The sequence below is a fragment of the Cetorhinus maximus genome, chromosome 19 (genome assembly GCF_964194155.1).
Source record: "Cetorhinus maximus chromosome 19, sCetMax3.hap1.1, whole genome shotgun sequence".
In the NCBI taxonomy this organism is placed as follows: domain Eukaryota; kingdom Metazoa; phylum Chordata; class Chondrichthyes; order Lamniformes; family Cetorhinidae; genus Cetorhinus; species Cetorhinus maximus.
The window spans coordinates 82,181,287-82,201,194 of record NC_135897.1 but is presented as its reverse complement, the minus strand read 5'-3'; the positions used below and the strand labels follow the sequence as shown (position 1 = coordinate 82,201,194).

At 43.6% G+C, this 19,908-nt stretch overlaps 1 protein-coding gene across 1 annotated transcript in view; it reads left to right on the top strand.

Annotated features, from left to right (window-relative positions):
- Positions 1 to 19,908, top strand: part of hltf (helicase-like transcription factor) — a 68,522-nt gene that overhangs the window by 26,149 nt on the left and 22,465 nt on the right. Inside the window, exons 9-17 of the mRNA XM_078564248.1 lie at positions 4,074 to 4,161; positions 4,762 to 4,855; positions 6,180 to 6,259; positions 6,769 to 6,837; positions 7,380 to 7,472; positions 10,975 to 11,072; positions 11,200 to 11,343; positions 14,068 to 14,206; positions 18,051 to 18,186. Of these exons, the coding sequence (XP_078420374.1) occupies positions 4,074 to 4,161; positions 4,762 to 4,855; positions 6,180 to 6,259; positions 6,769 to 6,837; positions 7,380 to 7,472; positions 10,975 to 11,072; positions 11,200 to 11,343; positions 14,068 to 14,206; positions 18,051 to 18,186 (941 nt within the window). The remainder of the gene's footprint in view (positions 1 to 4,073; positions 4,162 to 4,761; positions 4,856 to 6,179; positions 6,260 to 6,768; positions 6,838 to 7,379; positions 7,473 to 10,974; positions 11,073 to 11,199; positions 11,344 to 14,067; positions 14,207 to 18,050; positions 18,187 to 19,908) is intronic.

Here is a 19,908-nt window from a genome sequence, read left to right as displayed (position 1 = left end):
AAGAGTCATACGGACTCAACGTTAACTCTGTCTTCCTCTCCATAGATGCTGTCAGACCTTCTGAGTCGTTCCAGCAATTTTTGTTTCAGATTTCCAGTATTTTGCTTTTATTTAAGGATGGCAGATTTCCTTCCTGAAAGGACATTAATGAACCAAATAGATTTTTATGGCACAGTCACCATTACTGAGCCTAGCTTTCAATTCCTGATTCTCTTCTATTAATTGAATTTAAATTCCACTAGATGCCATGGTGGGATTTGAACCTGTCCCCAGAACATTAGCCTGTGCTCTGGGTTACTAGTCCAGTGACATTGCCAGTATGTCACCATCTCCCTTTTAATCTGGAGGAAGAAGGATCTGGAAGGAGAGAGCAGTAATTACAGTAAGATGGACCTTGTAGTTGGTTCTTCCAGTCAGAGCATATTGAAGGGTATACAATTCCTGCTTCTAGCAGCACTGATCACCTCCTTCCCCCACCCCACCCCACCCCACCCCACCCCACCCAAATTTATGTCCTGCTTGGGAAATCCTTAAAGTTGGAGAACAGAACTTCTGGGAATGAGTGGGGTTTGTCAGTACACTGGTTCCTCCTGTGTGAGAGCAAAATGTTTCCAATTGATTTGTTCCCTGTGGCAGATCAGCTATTTGGCACAGTTAGTGGTTTTCAATCAGTGCGTGCCACTCCTTCAGTTGTGATCTGAGCTGGGATCATGAAAGAACATTCCTGTCAGGGCTTGTTTAGCCCGTCTTTCAGAAAACAACCTTTAAGAAAGGCTCAGCCTGGCCTGCTGGGGCTGAGTGTGATGAACATTTCTGAGTGCCCGAAAGTGGCAGACCAGCAAACAGGAGAGTATTGGACTCGATCCCATACCACATAGCCCTGGACTCACCTACCAATATTGCCACACCTAACTCTCACCTGTGTCCGCTTGCTGCTATCTGAATTTTGACCTCCTTGTGTGCTACTGCTATCCCTTCCTGCTCAAATGGAGTTAGAGAATTGGAGAGAGGCGCACATGCAGAGATGAAGGTGAGACACAGTCTGGGAGGGGACAGAGAGGAAAACTATTGAACAGTCATGGTTTAATGACTCCCAAAATGTGCAACTTATAGGGCAAAGAATGATACCTTTCCATCACCACTGTCATTATCACCATCTTATAGTCATTGCACAAGAATGGAGCTCAATCCCCAGAATTTTCCGTGCTCGTTGGCGGTGGGCGTGTCCGGCAGTGTGAGCGGGCAGTATGGTGAGAAGGCCAGAACTTGGTTTCACAACATCATGAAGCCAGTTTGCAATCGTCCACTCTGCCCATTATTGTTGGGCCACGTTCCCTGCCATTGGATGTTGGGAACTTCATTGTAATACATCTGCATATCATTATGGTGGTGGTCGTGGGTTTGGAAGGTGCTGTCTAAGGAGCCTTGGTGAGTTCCTGCAGTGCATCATGTAGATGGTACACACTGCTGCCACTGTGCTTCAGTGGTGGAGGGAGTGAATGTTTGTGGATGTGGTGCCAATCAAATGGGCTGCTTTGTCCTGGATGGTGTCAAGCTTCTTGAATGTTGTGGGAGCTGCACTCATCCAGGCAAGTGGGGAGTATCCCATCACACCCCTGACTTGTGCCTTGTAGGTGGCGGTCAGGCTTTGGGGAGTCAGGAGGTGGGTTACTCGTCACAGAATTCATAGCCTCTGTTCTGCTCTTGTAGCCACAGTATTTATGTGGCTAGTCCAGTTCAGTTTCTGGTCAATGTAACCCCCAGGATGTTGATAGTGGGGGATTCAGTGATGGTAATGCCATTGAAAGTCAAGGGGCGATGGTTGGATTCTCTCTTGTTTGAGATGGTCATTGCCTGACACTTGTGTGGCGCGAATGTTACTTGCCACTTGTCAGCCCAAGCCAGGTCTTGCTGCATTTGGACATGGACTGCAGCGGTTGAAGAAGGCAGCTCACCACCACCTCCTCAAGGGTAACTAGGGATGGGCAATAAATGCTGGTCCAGCCAGCGAAGCCCACATCCCGTGAATGAATATAAAACAAAAGCCCAGCTTGCCGGTATCATTCCCCCACGCTGGATCATCCGAGCAATCACACTGACGTGTTTCACAACTGAACATAAGCGACATGCACCTGGCGAGTTGCACTTCACTCAGGACTTTGTGGTTGTTTGCCAACCTTTCTTCAGGCACCACTCACAGTCAACAGCGCCCAGCTACGCAGACAGCAACACATTGTTTTTAGGGGGGCTCACAGGCAGGTCTTTACTTACCAGACCAACTGTAGGTGGAGGGTGGCTTTTCAACAGCTGCCGGGCTAGGGCTTTCTTGGGGAAGGGGGAGAAGTGGCCTCAGGCCAGGGAAGAGGCTGCAGGGCGAGGCTGTACTGGGTAATGGGGCTATCCCAGGGTGTGTGTGGGGGCACATGTTGTTCTGTGCAAGTGACCTCAAGAGGGTGAAGGCTGAGGAGACGGTCTCCAGAGGAGACGAGGCCAGATGGACGTGAGGGTGTGTGAGAGAGAGCGCGTGATAATGTCCCTTGAGTGGCAGTGAGTGAGATGTTAGTGAATGTATGACAGGCTTGAGTGAGTTGTGAGAGTTGAGCGATGAGATGGTTGCCATACCCTGGCGGCATGGATGAGATCATTCATACTCTTTCTGCACTCAATGGCCAACCTCTTCTATGTAGTGTTGGTACTGACCGCCTCTATCATCGCCTCCCAAGCCAGAGTGGTGACACTGATGGGCCTCCTGCGGCCAGAGCAGGGTGGAGGATATCGCGGTGGGCTTCTATGGCATCCAGAAGGCGCCCCAGGGATGCGTCACTGAATTGGGAGGCTGCAGTCATCTTGCCTTTTGGGGCCATGTCTTCTGTGCAGCAGCCCTGGGCTGGAAACACTGAGAGGTGTGCGCACGGCTGCACTTTAAATATGGTGCCCGGCGTGAGGAACCGGCGAGGTGATGACGTGGCGGGCAAATCGGAGCATGATTCCCGGAAATACATGATTAATGAGGCGGGATTGGGATGATACGGCATGAAAAGCTGCCATTGCGGCCAGTGGGTAAAGTGTTCTTTTTCCCACCCGCCATTGCACTTAGGGCAGAATCATCCTAGATTTGGATTATGTAATAAAAATGGAATTTAAGTTATTTACACACAAATTGCTTACAACACACTGATGTAGCCCTCTGCTTCAAAAGTTTAGATACCCTGTTATAATTCGTTGAACTGTTCAGCTCCCTTGTCCTGTTGGGTCGTCTTCGACTTGGTCAATATTTTCACACAAACAGATGTTGTGAAACATTCATGCCCGCTGACTCTTAAAATGTTTAATCATACAAATAACGTGTATTCGCCTCTGTCTATTTTAAACCAGTGTACTGATCTTAAAAATTGTTTTCCAATAGCTGCTTCACTGGTTGAGCTCATCCCTTATGTATTTGCAGACACTCCCTATTGGAGAAGTTGGATGTGTGACCTGTTTCTAGGCCTCTTAAATGATCGGCCTCAGGTCCTCTTATGTTGTAATATTTCTTCCCTGTCTCCTTTTGCTCTCTGACTGAACTCGGCTCAGCCATTCCGTCTCCCTACATGGGTTAATTTTCCAGTGCTTTCCCCTCTGGAATTGGGAACTCTGTATGATGAGAATAAAAGGTTCACTGACCTTTTCTTCTCTGATAATACTCTTGTGTGTAGTAATAGATGTGTTTACTCTGATATCATTGTAACCGTGCATGTGTGAAGCAGGGATTAAGGGTATATTTACACTATAACAGCAGTGTGAGCATGAACATTTCAGTTTGCACCGATGTTGCAGTGTACATAGAACCTCGATCCCAGACAGAGGTAGACCTGATACTGAACACAGTGGTTGGGAGTCAGCTTGGGCCTTCATCACTCTACACTAGTTTAGCATTGATGCAAAACTTAAATGCTTTAAGTTTGTGATGTAAATGTGTCCTAAAACTGTGGTGCTATAATACTTTTAGCTACGCTTTACCAAATTTGAGTGACGTATAAGTCTGGATACAAGGGCAGGCAAATACTAACCTGCTTTCTGTCCTATAAATGTAGGAATCATCTGACTTTATCGATGCAATGGGGAAAGCTTCTGCACAAAGAGCTAGCAAGGAACTGTCCAACAGTTTCAAAATACAAACGGGTAAATGCATTATCTTTACTGTTGTAATGAAGGTTAGTTTTCTTTAAAACTTGTTAAGCAGTAATCTGTTTTGGCATAGGGGGCATACTCACAAAAACCTTAGTTCTTGTTTTAACGTTTTATTTTGGCCATGCTTTTTCTGAGATCGTTTACCAAAGTAAATTGCTACATTTCAGTTTTGGTTTGTCAAATGTCACTGTAATTCTAGGCTCTGGCTACTAGGTGCCTCCTTTTTAGAAAGAGTTTTAGAAGTGTCTTCCACCTCTATTGCGCTTGGATTGGATTGGATTGGCAGCTCTTGGAGGAAGACAACTGTCCCACTGCAGCCACTTAACTGGCCACCACAGGGAATACGCCTGTGGTTATTTGAGCAGTTTGTGAATATGGGGATATGGGTGGATGGTCCTGCAGTGTATGTTCTGTCTCTTAGTGTTTTGGAATTGCAGTGTGCTGCACCACATGTCTTGTGCCAATGCATTAAATCATGGCTTCATTGCCTGACTTTGTTATCTCTGCGCTGTGGTGCAGTTTGCTAGGGCAGTCCGATTCTATGTCGGATTGTTAAATATCCGTTCACTTTTATCATCCCAAATAATGTAGGTGCTGACAACAGGCAAAAGGCCACTGTGATCGATACCACAGGAAGCATTGCTTCCTCAGGATCTAATCCACTTGCTTCATCATATCCCAAAAGGTAATGTGCTGTAAAATTAACCCACATCCTTTCTTAGTGTTATTTATTTCTGCATTTGCATGCTTGAGTTGCAATTCTTAATTTGGATAAGGTATTTTAAGGTATTCATTTTTACATCTGCACAGCCCTTTATACACACTAATATTAGCTCATCACTGCGGGTGTACAAGATGATATACAACTCTCCGTTTAAGCCTTTGTTTGATGAATACACTGTGGGAAATCATCAAGAGGCTTGTGTTTTCAGGGACCCACTTAAGCGTGCACCATATATGTTTGAAGAACTATCCGCATTTGGAACTGCCTAAACACCAAGGACTCTGAAATTCAATCAGAGCAAACCAGCAAGCGAGGAATATAAGTGCATAAAAACACTTGAGTCGCTTGGGCTTTTCTGATCACTGCCTCAGATCTGTTCCTTGCAGAATAATCTGCAACAAGTCGCAATTTGGCAGATGGGACCTGACTCTCTCGGCCGTCGAGTCAGAAATTTGTGTGTTCAAGTTTCTCACTCAAGAGACTTGGGTACTAAGCCTAGGCTGAAATTCCCAGTGTGGAACTGAAGGAGTGCTGTATGATTGGAGGAATTGTCTATCAGATGAGATGTTGCATTGAGGCCTAGTGTTCCCTTGCAGGCTGATGCCAAAAATTCCATGGCACTACTTTGAAGAAGTGCAGAGGAATTCTCCCACTGTCCTGGCCAACATTTATCACAGAATTATCACGGTGCAGAAGGAGGCCATTCAGCCCGTCATGCCTGTACTGGCTTTCTGAGCATTTCACCTAGTGCCATTTTGAATGCCTCGATTGAACCTGCCCCCTCCAAACTCTCAGGCACTGCATTCCAGACCCTAAACACTCAGTGTGAAAAAGTTTTTTTTCATGTCACTTTTGCTCCTTTACCAATTACCTTAAATCTGTTGCCCTCTGGATTTTGATTCTTCCGCCAATGGGAACAGTTTTGTCCTGTCTACTCTGTCCAGGCCCCTCATGATTTTGAATATGCCTGTCAAATCTCCTCTCAGCCCTCATTTCTCTTAATCCCTCGACTCAATACTTAAAACAGATGAAGTTGTCATTTATTTTGTTGTGTTTGTGGGCGCTCACTGTGTACAAAATGGCTGACACATTTCTTGCATTGAACTTTGAAATTACTTCATGGGCTGTAAATATGATTTGGGATGTCCTGAGGCCGTGAAACGCACTGTATAAACGCAAGTCTTAATTTTCTTTTGACTATGATGGTTTCTGAAAATTCTTTACTCCTTTTTTCTGCTTTTACATTTTATTTATATTTCATCAACCCGAATGCTGTTCTGTGCAGGAAAAAAACAGAGGGAGTTAAATACACGTACAGCAGCGACTCTGAAAAGGATGAAGAATGGGCTTCCACAAAAAAGAAAGGTAAGTCTGCGACCATTATGTTTTTTTGGTATGGATTTGCAGGACCCAATCTAAAATCATTTAACCAACGTGAATAAAATAGATTATTTGCCCATTCTCATATTGCTGACTATGGGGCTTTGCTGTGTGTAGATTGGCATTTCCTATATTACAACAGTGCTTATATTTTAAAAAAAAGCACTTTGTTGATTGGGAAGTGCTTTGGAACATTCTGAGGTTGTGAAAGACGCTCATTAAGTGTGACTATCTCTTTTGGAACAGAAGGAGAAAAGGCTGGAAAAATTCAGCAGGTCTAGCAGCATCTGTGGAGAGAGAAACAGAGTTGCCGTTTCGCGAGGGTCATACGGACTTGAAACGACAACTCTGTTTCTCTCTCCACAGATGCTGCTCGACCTGCTGAGTTTTTCCAGCATTTTCTGCTTCTGTTTCCGATTTCCAGCATCCACAGTATTTTGCTTTTTATCACTTTTTTGAAAGTTGTGACCTGGTTACCATTTTTTTTATTGCAGTGAAAACACAAGTGAAAAATGCGATGGGTAAAAGAACAGAATGGAAACCTACAAACAGTGGGAGAAAAGGTGAACTATTTAAAACCAAAAAAAAAAAATCGGATTTTAAAGAGGATATTTTCCATACGTTTGTTTGTATAAAATGACACCCATGATCTGAAAGGTCTCGATGGAAATTCTAAAAAGAGTAGTTCTCTCTGGTCTAAGATTTGTTTGGGAAGTTGTGAGAAGTATAAACCTGTTTTCGATCCTGGGGCAGGGGCATCGCTGGCATTTATTGCCTTCCCCTACTTGCCCTGAGAAGGTGGTGGTGGGCAGCCGCCTTGAACCGCTGCAGTAATGTATTAAGGGTACACTAGAAACTAGATGCTGGAGAAACACAGAAGCTCATTGATTTTTTTTCAATTCTTTTAATACCATTCATAGATTTGGTTTCATGGTTATTTTGGGCCCAGTGTTTTTGGACTGCTCGAATGGATGATTTTCTTGTGAATTCAAACCTTGTTTTGTCGGAAGAATGTCTGTGACGAGGAACAATAATCATTGCTTGGTCTCCTTGTAATAGCTACTTTTTGCATTTTAACATTTTTAAAAAATCTTTTATATGACAGGCATCACTGATAAGCCTAGATGTGGTCTGATGGAGGATATTGATTTCGCATCTGCACTTGGCGGCTCAAGTTCCACGTTAAAAAAGATGAAAGGTAATGCTTCATCAGCGTGGGTAACTTGTGTTTTTTTCCCCTCCTTTTGTTGGCGATTCCTTCTCTCTGTCTCTCAGCTGGAGATGCTGAATACTTGCTGAGCCCTCTCACCTGAAGGTGCTGAATCCTTGTTAAGCTCCAATCTCACAGGTGCCAGCTAAGCTCTGGTTCCTCAACCAAGTGCCTGCTCTGCAGGGGCGGCTGTGAAGGATCAGCATCGGCAGGTATATTCAACCACCAGACAGAACAATGGCTGCTGTTAGGAAATAGAGATAGTTTAAGTAAGTTAGATTTGTATTTGTGGGCGTTAGGAATGAGTTTTAGCTTTAAAGTTTGTTTGATTTGTGTTTCTGATTGTATTAAGAAAGGTCAAATGAAGTTTTAGTTTCACTTTTAAAAAGGCTGCTTGCATTCCTAATGAGGTGTTTTACCACCCCTATAAAGTAAAGTTAAACATACAAGGGAAGGATTGGCCTGTTGCCTGGCAACAGGGGCCTAGAGAGACAGGTCCCTCCCACAGCCACACAGAAGAGAAACAGCAGTTTGTTTTGGAAACTGTTTGAGCGCAGTTGATTTGAAGACAGCTGTAAAGCAGAAGCAGCCTAAAATGGGACAGTTAGCAATTCCTAAGCTAAGGAAAACCCGAAAAATCCAGGGGAGTGGAAAAAGAGAAAGTCCAAAGGACACCTAGTTAAAGGAAGGACAGGAACCTGGGAAAAGGTCCTGTTAATGAAGTTAAGAGTGAGGGGCAGAGAAAAAGGCTCCAAGCTTCAGATTTAAAGAGACACAAGCTGCAGAAAGCAGATTTAAAACGAGAACAGCTTGCAAGAGGCAAGAAGGTCCAAAGAGACAACTGAAGGTCTGTAACTCTTTGCTATGGGCATGTGACACAGTGGTGTTCTGTTAACCCTAAACTGGGGAGAAACAGAGTGTGTAGAAGACAGCTTGAATGCTTGTGGTGACCCAGGGAAGAGGAACATCAGGGGGAAAGTTTGAAACCCTGGAGGTGAATCCTTGTGGAAGGCATCTGAGAGAAAGTGTCGGTTTGGGAGAAGATTCGATGGTGAGGTCTTGGAGGGTGGAGTTTCATGTGAAAGTCGGAATTCAGTGAGTCTGGTTAGCTCACGGTGTAACAAGCATCTGGTGGGAGTTGAGAGAACCATAGCATCTGTTTGAGGTGGCATCTGTCACGTGGTTTCAGAGTGTGGTGTGTCTGACCACAGAGTGCCATAGATTTACATGGACTGTGTACATTAGAGTATAAGATAGCTTTTGTAACTCGTGTTATCCTTACAAATCTGTATGTATCTGTAAAGATGTAGTTGTGGATGAAGGAGTATTGTAATATAGTTCATCTTTTCTTGTTGAATAAATGTTTTATTCATTTGTTAAAAGTTCATCAGCTAACTCCTATGCGTCTGTTCAGTAGCTACCCTCCACGTATCTAAACAAACAAAATAAAAGTTAGGATCTATCAAGCTGGGTTCCACTCTGGGATCAGGCTTGTCCAGGGGTAACCTCAGCTGGGATCATAACACTGCTTTTGTAATGCTTTTCTGTGCTTTGTTCCAGAGTTTGGAAATATTAAATATACCAGTGAGTAGACATCTGCTTTTACCCTTCCTCCCCTCCAAATTCCCCACACTATGTCCTCTTACTCCTGGCTATGCCCTTGCCATGTTCAAATCAAAGCATGCTTTTAATTCCTTCTTTCCCAAGGCCTCCCAAGTTGTGGAACTACATCCGCTCTTTGCTACAGTTTGCAAGTTTATCAAGAAGTCTTGAGCCTCAGTGGGCAGCGTCCCTGCCTCCCAAGTCAGAAGCTCTGGTTCAAGTCCCATTCCAAGACTTGATGGCCAAGGAAGATGTGTTCATAACGCAGCCAAACAGGTTGAGTATCAACCTGCAAATCCTTCCGGTGCACACCAGTGGCAGGCAGTAAGAGTGAGAAAGATTCCTGCTCAGCCTTGTGAAGGGAAGAATAGCTCCAGACTACAATTTGCATATTAAAGTGCATGTTGCCACAGCAACTCAGACTCCCTGAGTAAACAGCAACACATCACCGCCACCACCACCATAAGCTGGCCATCACCTCTTGTAGAATAGAACCATGTGGCACAACTATTCAGCACCTTCAGGCGAGAGGGCCCAGCGAGTATTCGGCATCTCTAGTTGAGAAATGGAGAGAGAGAAAATCGAATGGAGGCCATTCAGCCCCTTGTGTCTGTGCCAGCATTCAATTAGTCACAATTTCCTTGCTCTTACCCCATAGCTCTGCAAATCTTGCCTTTTCAAGTAATTATCTAAGTCTTGTTGAAAATTACTAATTGAATCTGCATCTACTGCCTTTGCAGGCAGTGTATTCGAGATCCTAACTCGTTCTTTTGCTACCTAATCAATATTCCTTATTTTATTTTGTAGATTTTTCTATCCAGTGGAGACTCATAGGTGCCAATATTCTTGATAATGATGATAAAATTCTGTGCACAAAATAACTGAAGAACTTAATGATTGCAATACCTTTAGTGCCTTTAGATGGTGCTAGTGGAGCATGTACAAATGCCATATTCCAATATTTCATAAGAGCTTGCAGTTCTAGAGTGCTCCTCCTGTACAGGAAGACATCTCCAAATCCTGAGATTAAGGAAGACAAAATTGGATGTTAAGGAATAGAGTTGGATGGGATGTTGATGGTTTGAGTGTGGGAACATAAGAATGAATGATGAGGGGTTTTTGGAAAGCGGGGGAAGGAGGTAATAAAGTGGATGAAACTGGGCAGGGTATAAATGCTGTACTTTTACATTGTCTACCTGTGACATCTGGTAACCGGATGTGGGTGCTGGACAGAAATATTGCTGCCTTATTAAGCAGGTTTTTTTTTACCTCTTTCAGTTTAATTTATATAGTGCCTTTTAATACAGCAAAATGTCCCAAGGTGCTTCTTAGCAATTATTGGACAAAAACTAACACCGAGCTATGTAAGGAGATATTGGAAGAAGTGACCAAAGTCTTGGTCAAAGCGGTAGGTTTTAAGGTGTATTAAGAGCAGAGTGGCTTAGGGAGGGAATTCCAGAGCTAAAAGCAAGGCCAACAATTACACAGAACCTATATCTGAATTTATAGACGTGATTAGACTTAAAATCTAGTTGGTTTGGAGTACCTTAAGTGAGTTTGTCAAAATGCAAACAACTTTTTTAATATAAAATAAAAATAGAAATACTGGGAACACTCAGCAGTGAGGCAGCATCTGTGCAGAGAGAAAGAAAGAGGCTGACATTTCAGGTCGATGACTCTTCATTAGACCTGTTTATCTTTATTGCTAAAACAAGCTAAAACTTGTTTTCATAGCTGCATCTCTTTCCTCAGTTCTGATGAAAGGTCATCGACTTGAAATGTTAGCCCTACTTTCCTCTCTTCACGGCTGCTGCCTGACCTAAGTGTTTCCAGCACTTTTTGTTCAGATTTCCAGCGTCTTCAGTATTTTGTTTTTGTTTTTTTTTAGGTTGTACGAGTGCACAGAGCAGCACTAATACAGCATCGAATACAAAGGCAAGATCGACCCTGATTGTTTGTCCACTGTCTGTGCTCAGTAACTGGATTGTGAGTGCATTGCGGCAGATTTGAGTCTCGACCTACAAATTTGGTTGTATTCTTCATCAATATCCTCCTTTTATTGTAATCAGTCCAAACTAGTTGAAATAACTTCAAATGCAAATCTGTCTTTCAGGATCAGTTTGAGCGACATTTATACCCTGACGTGAAATTGAATATGTATCTTTATTATGGTTCTGAGAGAAATAAGGGTGCAGCGTTCCTTGCTGAACAGGATGTAGTGTTGACCACCTACAATACCTTAACAGTCGATTATGGGGTAGGTGATGAATGTTAAATTGGTATGGTATTGAAATCCATTGCAGTCTTTTAGATTGCACACTTTTAATGCTTGTAAAGTCAAAATATTTCACTGAAAATCGCAAACACTTTTGGAATCAAGTCTTTTGCTTTTCTGACCCATGAATAGTTCTTAAAAGTTGTGCTGGAGTTTGAAATTTCCCTTTATCCGTCGTCTTTGGAGCTGATACAGTTGTTATTTCTCAGTGTGGAAACAATTTCCATACAGCTGTTTGTATTTATATTGTGCCTTTTTAATGTAGATAAGAGTCTCAGACAGAGAGGCATGAGGAAAATGGATTCCAAGCCAAAGAAGGAAAGTTTGGGAGGACAGACTAAAGTCTTTCTCCGAGCAATGGGCTTTAAAGAGGGTCTTCAAGATGGAGGGGCAGAAGGATTTAGGGGTGGAACTCTAGAGAGTGGGATCCAGGTAGCTGAATGCACATGTGCTAATGGTGGAGTGAAAGAGTCAGATGCACAAGAGGATGGAGCCAATAAACATGGAATTTGGTTGGGAGATTGTAGGACTGGAAGAGTGACACAGAGGGATAAGGTAATAGAGGGATTTGGTCATGTTTTTTAAGTTTGAGGTACTGAGGCAAAGGGCTTGGAGCCGATGCAAGTCAGCTATGATGGCGTGATGGTGAGTGTGATTGGGGTTGTAGGATAAGATGCAGAGAGTTTTTGGATGAGGGTAGGCCAGGAGAGTAATGGAATAGTCATGTGTAGATGAGCAGAAGTAGGGTCAGGTTATGTTAGATTAAATATAGTGCATGATCTAGTGATAAGAAGGAAATAGGCAGATTTAATTTAAGGAAAATGTGGAGTGGAACATTTGGCTTAGGGTCAAAGTGGTCACTTGCGAACAGTTCTTTTCCTGTTAAACCAGTGTTAATGGTGAGCAGGACCTAGTGCCGATTTCCCAACCTACTCCTCACAGTTAAAGGTGCACCAATTAATTGTGACACCTATCTCCACCTCACAGGATTTATGTTATTAAAAGGAACTTGATTTAATGCCAGGAAGCTCGAGGATCTGTAGTGCTCTATCCGTGGAGGTTAGCACAGTAAAAGCAATGGGAAGTGAGCTGATATTAACTGAAGGTCAGGAATATTTTGATGATCCCCACAAGGGTTATGGTGACAAACAGACCTGGATGCAGTATTTCTGCTGAATTAATAATGCAAGAGACTTGTAATTGAAGTAGTTTCCCATTACACTGTGCCTCACAACAGTCAGGTGAATGAGAATTACACTTTTGACCTGCTATATAACACATTGCTTAAACCTTAAAGCGGCATTGTTTGAGACAGCTAAATAAATATTTTATGCATTTGCACTGGTGTGCGTATATGTGTGTGTGTGTACTGTATAAATGCAAGTCTCTCTTTAGGAAGAGTGACAAAATCTATTCCAAGTTTAAATGAGTTTGGTTATGATGAAGGATTAGAGCTCATGTCTAGAGGGAAGGTTATAGGGACATCATTGATCAAATTACATAAATTGTTAGCAGTCTGACAATAGCAGTTGCTGTTTTTATAATGACCAGCTAATACAGGAGGTATTTTCTGCCTCTAAGGTGTAATTGTGTCCCTTCAAAAGCTACAATGTCTAATTCTTGCTGAGCAAACATTGGGATAGATTTGAAACTTGACACTCAGTTGTAAAACTGGTGTTGTGGATCTGCCCCCAGTTATAGAAAGCGACCGGGTTTCATTTCAATTGATCTACACCAAAGTTAAAATAGGGTGCTTCCTATACTGGGTGGCCAAAGCGCAATGCTAACTTAACGCCCCCAGTAAAAAGTTGAAAATCTAACCCGTTAAATGAGTGGAATTTAATTGCGCTTAAGGCTAAAGATGAAAACCTCTGCTTCCTTGCTTTACTTAAGTGTGATTTGTAAAGTTAGTCAAGTGGTTAGGGATTCTGACTTCTTCATTCCATTTAAACATTTTTTTTATTTGAGTGTAACACGAAATACGAGGGACCGATTACTAGATATAATGAGTAGATTAAGTAGCATAAGCAAAATAATACACTAGGTTTATGATGCTAATGGGCCCAAGAGAGACAACTTAAAATTGGTTAGAAATAAGCTTGAAATGGATATTTGAAAGTGATAAATGTTTGAAATGGTATGTCAAGGAAAGATATTGCAGGGATATTGTCTAATAATAAAATTAAAAATAGGAGCAGGAGTAGGCCATTCAGCCCCTCAAACCTGCTCTGCTATTCGATAAGATCATGGCTGATCTGATCTTAACCTTAACTCCACTTTTCTGCCTCTTTCCCCCATAACCCGTGACTCCCTTGTCAAATCAAAAAAGCCTGTGTAACGCGCTTTGAATATATTCAATGACTCAGCCTCTGCTGCTCGCTGGGGAAGAGAATTCCAAAGTCTTATGATCCCGACACTCTCAAACCAAGGTTTACAGCAAGCACTTGGAAACTCCTCATCTCCATCTTAAAATAGGAGATCCCTTATTTTTAAGCTGTGCCATGGCCTCTGGAAACTGACTGTGTGAAAGGGTATTACAAAAGGTGAGCAGAAACGAAAAGCTAAGCTGGTCCAGAAGAGAGCCAAGAGAAAACAGAAGCCAGTCCAATGCATGAAGTAGTTGTACAGTTTTCAAATGGGAGGGCGTTGCACTGGATTTTTATCCTTTATCATCCTGCAATAATTATTATTAATTTGCCCCGACAGAGTGGAAGCGCCAGCCCATTACATAAAGTGAACTGGCTCCGTGTGGTATTGGATGAGGGACACACCATCCGAAACCCAAATGCCCAGCAGACTAAAGCAGCGCTCTCACTAACTGCTGAAAGAAGATGGGTGTTAACAGGTAGGACTGGGAGATGTGTATTGTCTAGTTTCAACCAATCATTGTGATTTTCGCCGGGCGGGGGATGATACTGGGCCGGATGTCATGGTAGAAATGATGACGAGGCTGCGGCTAACAGTGCTTGCTGTTAGTAAAGTGTAAATCAAACAGCAAGTTTCGACCACTGCACATGCGCAATTAAATGCGGAAAGGAAGACATTGCCATCCGAGATGTCCTGCTCCTCCAAAAGCTGGAGGGCACTGCTAACTTGTGGAGAGACTTGGTATTAAAACAAATTGAACTGCGTAAGGCCCCTGTATTTAACTGATGTATGTACACTAAACTCAGCAGTTTGCTTGCCCATCCCAATGTTAGTAAAAATTTTAACAGCGTGATGAGTCTCAAATACTGCTAAACAACCTCTCTGGCTCTGAAAATGAACTTTAGCTAGTATGGCATCTCATACCTTCAGATTTTAGTTATTGTTGGCGATTTTATAATTTTTTTAAACTTTTTATTTCTGTTGCTTTTATCTATCAATTGAATCTTTCTTTCCCAATCTTTATTTTACTTTCTAGACCTGATTTGGCATTAAATTAAATATTCTTAACTGACAATTTCTGGTTCAGCTGCTGCATGTCTCATTAACGATTCTTCAGCCTGATTGGTTAAGGAGATACACAGTTGCTTGCCCTGTTTACACAGGTATCAGATCCTCCATTGAGGGTGTTGTGCTTTTTAGATAGCTGACAGGAAGTTCCAGTGCAAAAGTTCATTTCAAAAAGCCTAGGCACTGGGCAGACTGCTGACTGTGGAATCCAACCGCTATTTCTACGCTGAGATAAAGTGAAAAAACTGCAAATACTGGAACTGTACAACAGGCCTGAAAGCATCTGGAAAGAGAAAGGACAGCGATCATGAGCTGACAGCAACACTGAAGAAGCTGGACACCGTCCAGGACAAAGCAGTCCGCTTGATTGGCACCACATCCACAAATATTCACTCCCTCCACCACCGATGCACAGTAGCAGGAGTGTGCACCATCTACAAGTTGCACTGCAGGATTTCACCAAGGCTCCTTAGACAGCACCTTCCAAACCCACAACCACTACCATATAGAAGGACAAGGGCAGCACACACATGGGAACACCACCACCTGGAAGTTCCCCTCCAAGTCACTCACCATCCTGACTTGGAAATATATCAGCTGTTCCTTCACTGTTGCTGGATCAAAATCCTAGAACTCCCTCCTTAACAGCACTGTGGGTGTACCAATGCCACATGGACTGCTGCGGTTCAACAAGGCAGCTCACCACTGCCTTCTCAAGGGCAACTAGGGATGGCCTAGCTAGTGAAGCCCACACCCCGTGAATGAATAAATAAAAAGAAAACACCCCTAGCTGAAAACATTTTCCCCCTTCACAAATGCATATTCGTACTCTTTTTTTTAATTGCTGCAGATTATAAACGCGTATGTGCATTGAGTTTGCTCTGAAAATGATTATGTGGATTAATATGTTCTTGTGAACCTGTTAATGTAAAAAGCTGAATGTGATGCATATTATCAGATCTGGGATACTCAAAACCATAATCTGAAGATCAGTATGATATACATAGTGAGGGCCAATTAAATGGGACTGAAATGGGACTTTCTCACTGGGTATATAAGTTACTTACCATGTTTAATTCATTAAAGGTTTCATTATTGAAGGTCTGATTTTTAGATTACTCAGCAGATCCCAAGAATATTTTGCAATTAAACAGTGAAGGTGATCTTCCTGAGCTGTAACTTACCCCAAATGTTACAGAGGGAACGGCTTGGGTGTTCAAGGCAGCCTGGGAGCTGTCGTTTTATTTGAAAACTTGTTTTGTGCGTAAATGCTGCTAAAACTGAAGCTACGATTCATCAGATGGGTCGTTTGCTCTCCAGAATATTAATCCCACCGCTTTGGATTAAAACTTCATCCAAAGAACACCACCTCTGTCATTGTCAGCGTGGCTCAATTGGCACCTCTCAATCACAAGGTTCCCGGTTCAAGACCCAATCTCGGGCTTGAGCACAAAAATCAAGGCTGATGCTTCAGGGCAGTACTGACGGAGCACTGCACTGCTGCCTTCTAGATGAAGCTTTAAACCAAGGCCCCATCTACCTGCTCGGGTGGATGTAAAAGATCCCATGGCAATATTTCAAAGAACAGGTGTTACCCCTGCTGTCCTGGCCAATATTTATCTGTCAGTCAACATCACAAAAACCAGATCATCTGGTCATTGCTGTTCGTGGGAACTTGCTGAGTGTAAATTGGCTGCCACAGTTCCTACGTTGCCACGCTTCATAAGTACTTCATGGGCTGCAAGGATTGAGACGTCCAGTGGGCATGAAAAGTGCTCTGTAAATGCAAATCTTTTCTTTCTCTGACGATGCAGTCCATTCTTAGTACTGCTCCGGCGGGTGGAGGGGTGTGTACTGCTCGCCCCAGCCCCAGAAGAAAAGTTTGTCAGAAACCAAGCAACTTTAAAAAAGGCTTCCCTGCAGTGACATCACACAACCTTAATAATCTGGGGGTCGGCCTTCTGCCCCTCAGTCAAGGAAAGTCCCGATCTCAAGTGCTGCTGCTTACTCAGATTGGTCAGCAGCTCTTGTAGTCCCAGCAGTGCCAGAACTGATAAGTGGGTGCTGCTGGTTCTGCAGGGAGCCCCCGAGATAAGGAGGATATATGGCCACCAGGGAGAGGCAAGCCTGAGGTTTTGGATGGGGAGGGATTGGGGAGCCTAGGGAGAGGTGTCTGGGGCATTGGATTTTGAAGGTCAGGTGGGGAGGTCCTATCTTAGGGGGAAGTGCCCCCCCAGTGTACACAGGGAAACCACCCCCCCCGCCGCCCCACCGTAAGGAGGTAATTCCTTTCGTTCCCACCCTCTCACCAGGTTTGGTGAAAAAGTGCCCTGCCCACTCCGGGCCGCCTTCTACCATCCAGCGTATCATGGCGGCAGAGGTGGACTTAGACCCTTAAGTACCTAGAGTTGGGATGGTAGTGGGCTGGCCACCTGACATATATTTTACACATCCCCTGCAGAAGACATGCCCAGGGTGGCGGGGGGGGGAAGGTGCATAAAAACCCAGCTCCTAGTATAGAGCGCACCTCCACAAGCTCTGACCCAGAGGTGAGAGTGCTGCTAAGTTGACGTTCACAATTTTGCCTCCACGTAACTGTTTCATGCCCTACACGTCACCATTGTAACGGGTAATTATGCTGTACATCTGCCAGTGGCTGAACATCCAACATGGCTTTTTTAAGGTCTTGGTCGCTCCAATCAGCGTGGTCACAACAACAACGTTTATTTTTATTTATTCTTTCTTGGGATGTGGGCGTCGCTGGCAAGGCCAGCATTTGTTGCCCATCCTTAATTGCCTTTGAACTGAGTGGCTTGCTAGGCAATTAAGAGTCAACCGCATTGTGCGGGTCCGAAGTCAGTCACATGTCGGCCAGACCAGCTAAGGACAGCAGATTTCCTTCCCTGAAGGACGTTTTTGAACTAGATGGGGTTTTTTTACAACAATTGATGATAGTTTCATGGTCACCATTACTGAGACTAACGTTCATTTCTAGATTTTATTTATTGAATTTAAATTCCACCAGCCCTCGTGGTGGGATTTGAACCCACATCCCCAGAGCATTAGCCTGGGTTTCTGGATTTCTAGTCCAGTGACATTACCTCTACACCACCATCTCAAATCTTCCAGTGCATTAGGATCCATATGTTCTAAACTGGTGCTTGCATGAGTATTATCTTAAATGCGTTTGAATGCAGGATAAGGAGATATTTGGTAAGACATGTAGCTATTCATTTGATATGCTTCTGCCACAGGCACTCCAATTCAAAATTCGTTGAAGGATCTTTGGTCCATTCTTTCATTCCTGAAGTTGAAACCATTCACAGACAGACAGTGGTGGCACCGGACTATTCAACGCCCTGTAACCATGGGGGATCAGCATGGCCTCAAGTAGGTGTTCTTAAATTGAAATTGGGGGCGGATGAAAGGAATTTCCGAGAGTAGGACCGGAGTAGGTGAAGGCTCTGTGAAAGGAAGGGGGGACGTTAAGGACGCATTGCACAGAAGTTTGGAGGCCGAGAAAAGTGTTCAGAGCAGGGAAATATAAGGTGGGAGGAGATTGTGGAGGTAGGAGAGGGTGAGACCATAGAGGGACTTTTAAAAACCTGGACAGGGATGTTAAATTTGAGCTGTTGGGGGACAAGGGGTGAATACAGTTTTTGTTGAGGTGAGGCCAGATGGACAAGTGGATTCATGTTCAATGAGATACATGTAGCAGGGTTTTGGGCAAGGTGGATTTATGGAGGGTGGATGAAGAATAGTTTTGGGAAGTAGTTAAGATGAAAGATGTCAGTTCCACTTGCAAAAAGAATTAGAATGATTCTCCTGAAATGTGCTTTCAGAATTATTTTACTCTAATTAAATCGTGCAACATACATCTTCAGAATATCACTTGCAGGTAATGTGTAATGGAGCCGTTTGAAGTTCACATCTTCAGTACTAAGGGACACGAGCAGATCATTTGTGGGCAGCCGTTTTCTGTATTGCTGTGGCCATTGTCCATGTATACGCAATGTGCACGGTAGCACTGTACACAGAAACTTACTGAAAAATCTGTGTTTCAGAGTTGTCACTAACATTTAAAAAAAAACATGTAACTGTAATGGTTTTCATTGGAATGTAATGTTAGAATTAATAGAAGCTAGTTCCTTGAAACATTCCAAAGTGCTGAACAAACAATAAATTACTTTGTTGGACACAGTTGTATGAGAAATTATAGCTACCTGTTTGCATACAGCTAGATTGTGCAGGTCGCAGTTGATTGACCAAGTTGTCTTGTGTTTGTTGCTGATAAGGGGAAGGAATGTTTCCTAGGATGTTGGGAGAATTCGGTTGTTCTTGCAGTAGCACCGTAGAATCTAGTACATCCGTCTGAATCAGTGAAATGGCCAGACCGTGCTTCGGTGCGACTCTCCTGCCAAATGGCAGCTCCTCTGGCAAGGTAGAACTTGGAGTATTGCACTGGGGGTCAGCCTAGTTTAAAGGTGTGTAGGAGTAGAACATTCAGCCCTTGAGCTTGTTCCAACTAAAGCCCTGGGCTGGGATTTCCTGGCCCTGTTGTGGTGGGGACCCGCCACGGGAGATTTGGCGGCCCAGCCAAAAGTCCGTTGATTTTCGGAGGGACCGGACGATCCTGACGGCAGGTCGGGCCGGAAGATCCTGCCCCCGGAGTAGGTCTGTTCAAGGAGTAGGGTTCACCAAAGCCTCCGACTTGGAGGCAAATGTGTCGACGAGCTATGTTTTCAAGAATGTAAGTTTACATTATCCAAAATAGTTTTTGTGCAATTTATAGAAGAACTAGCGTTCTCCACCTTTCCTCTTGCATATTAAAACTGTGCACAGATCTTGGCTCCATATCACAAGGAGGATATGGAGGCACTAGAGAATATGGACAAAAAAGATGTTACTAGAACTGAGAGATTATAAGTTGGGAAAGACTGAGGTCTGTCCTGTAGAAAAGTGAAGGTTGAGAAATGATCTGGTCTTTAAAGTTGCGAAGGGGCTTGAAGGAAATAAAAACGGAGAATGCTGGAAATACTCAGCAGCGTCGGTGGTTTGACATAGTGAAGATGTTTCCACTTGTGGGAGAATTCAAAACTAGGGGCCAAAGAT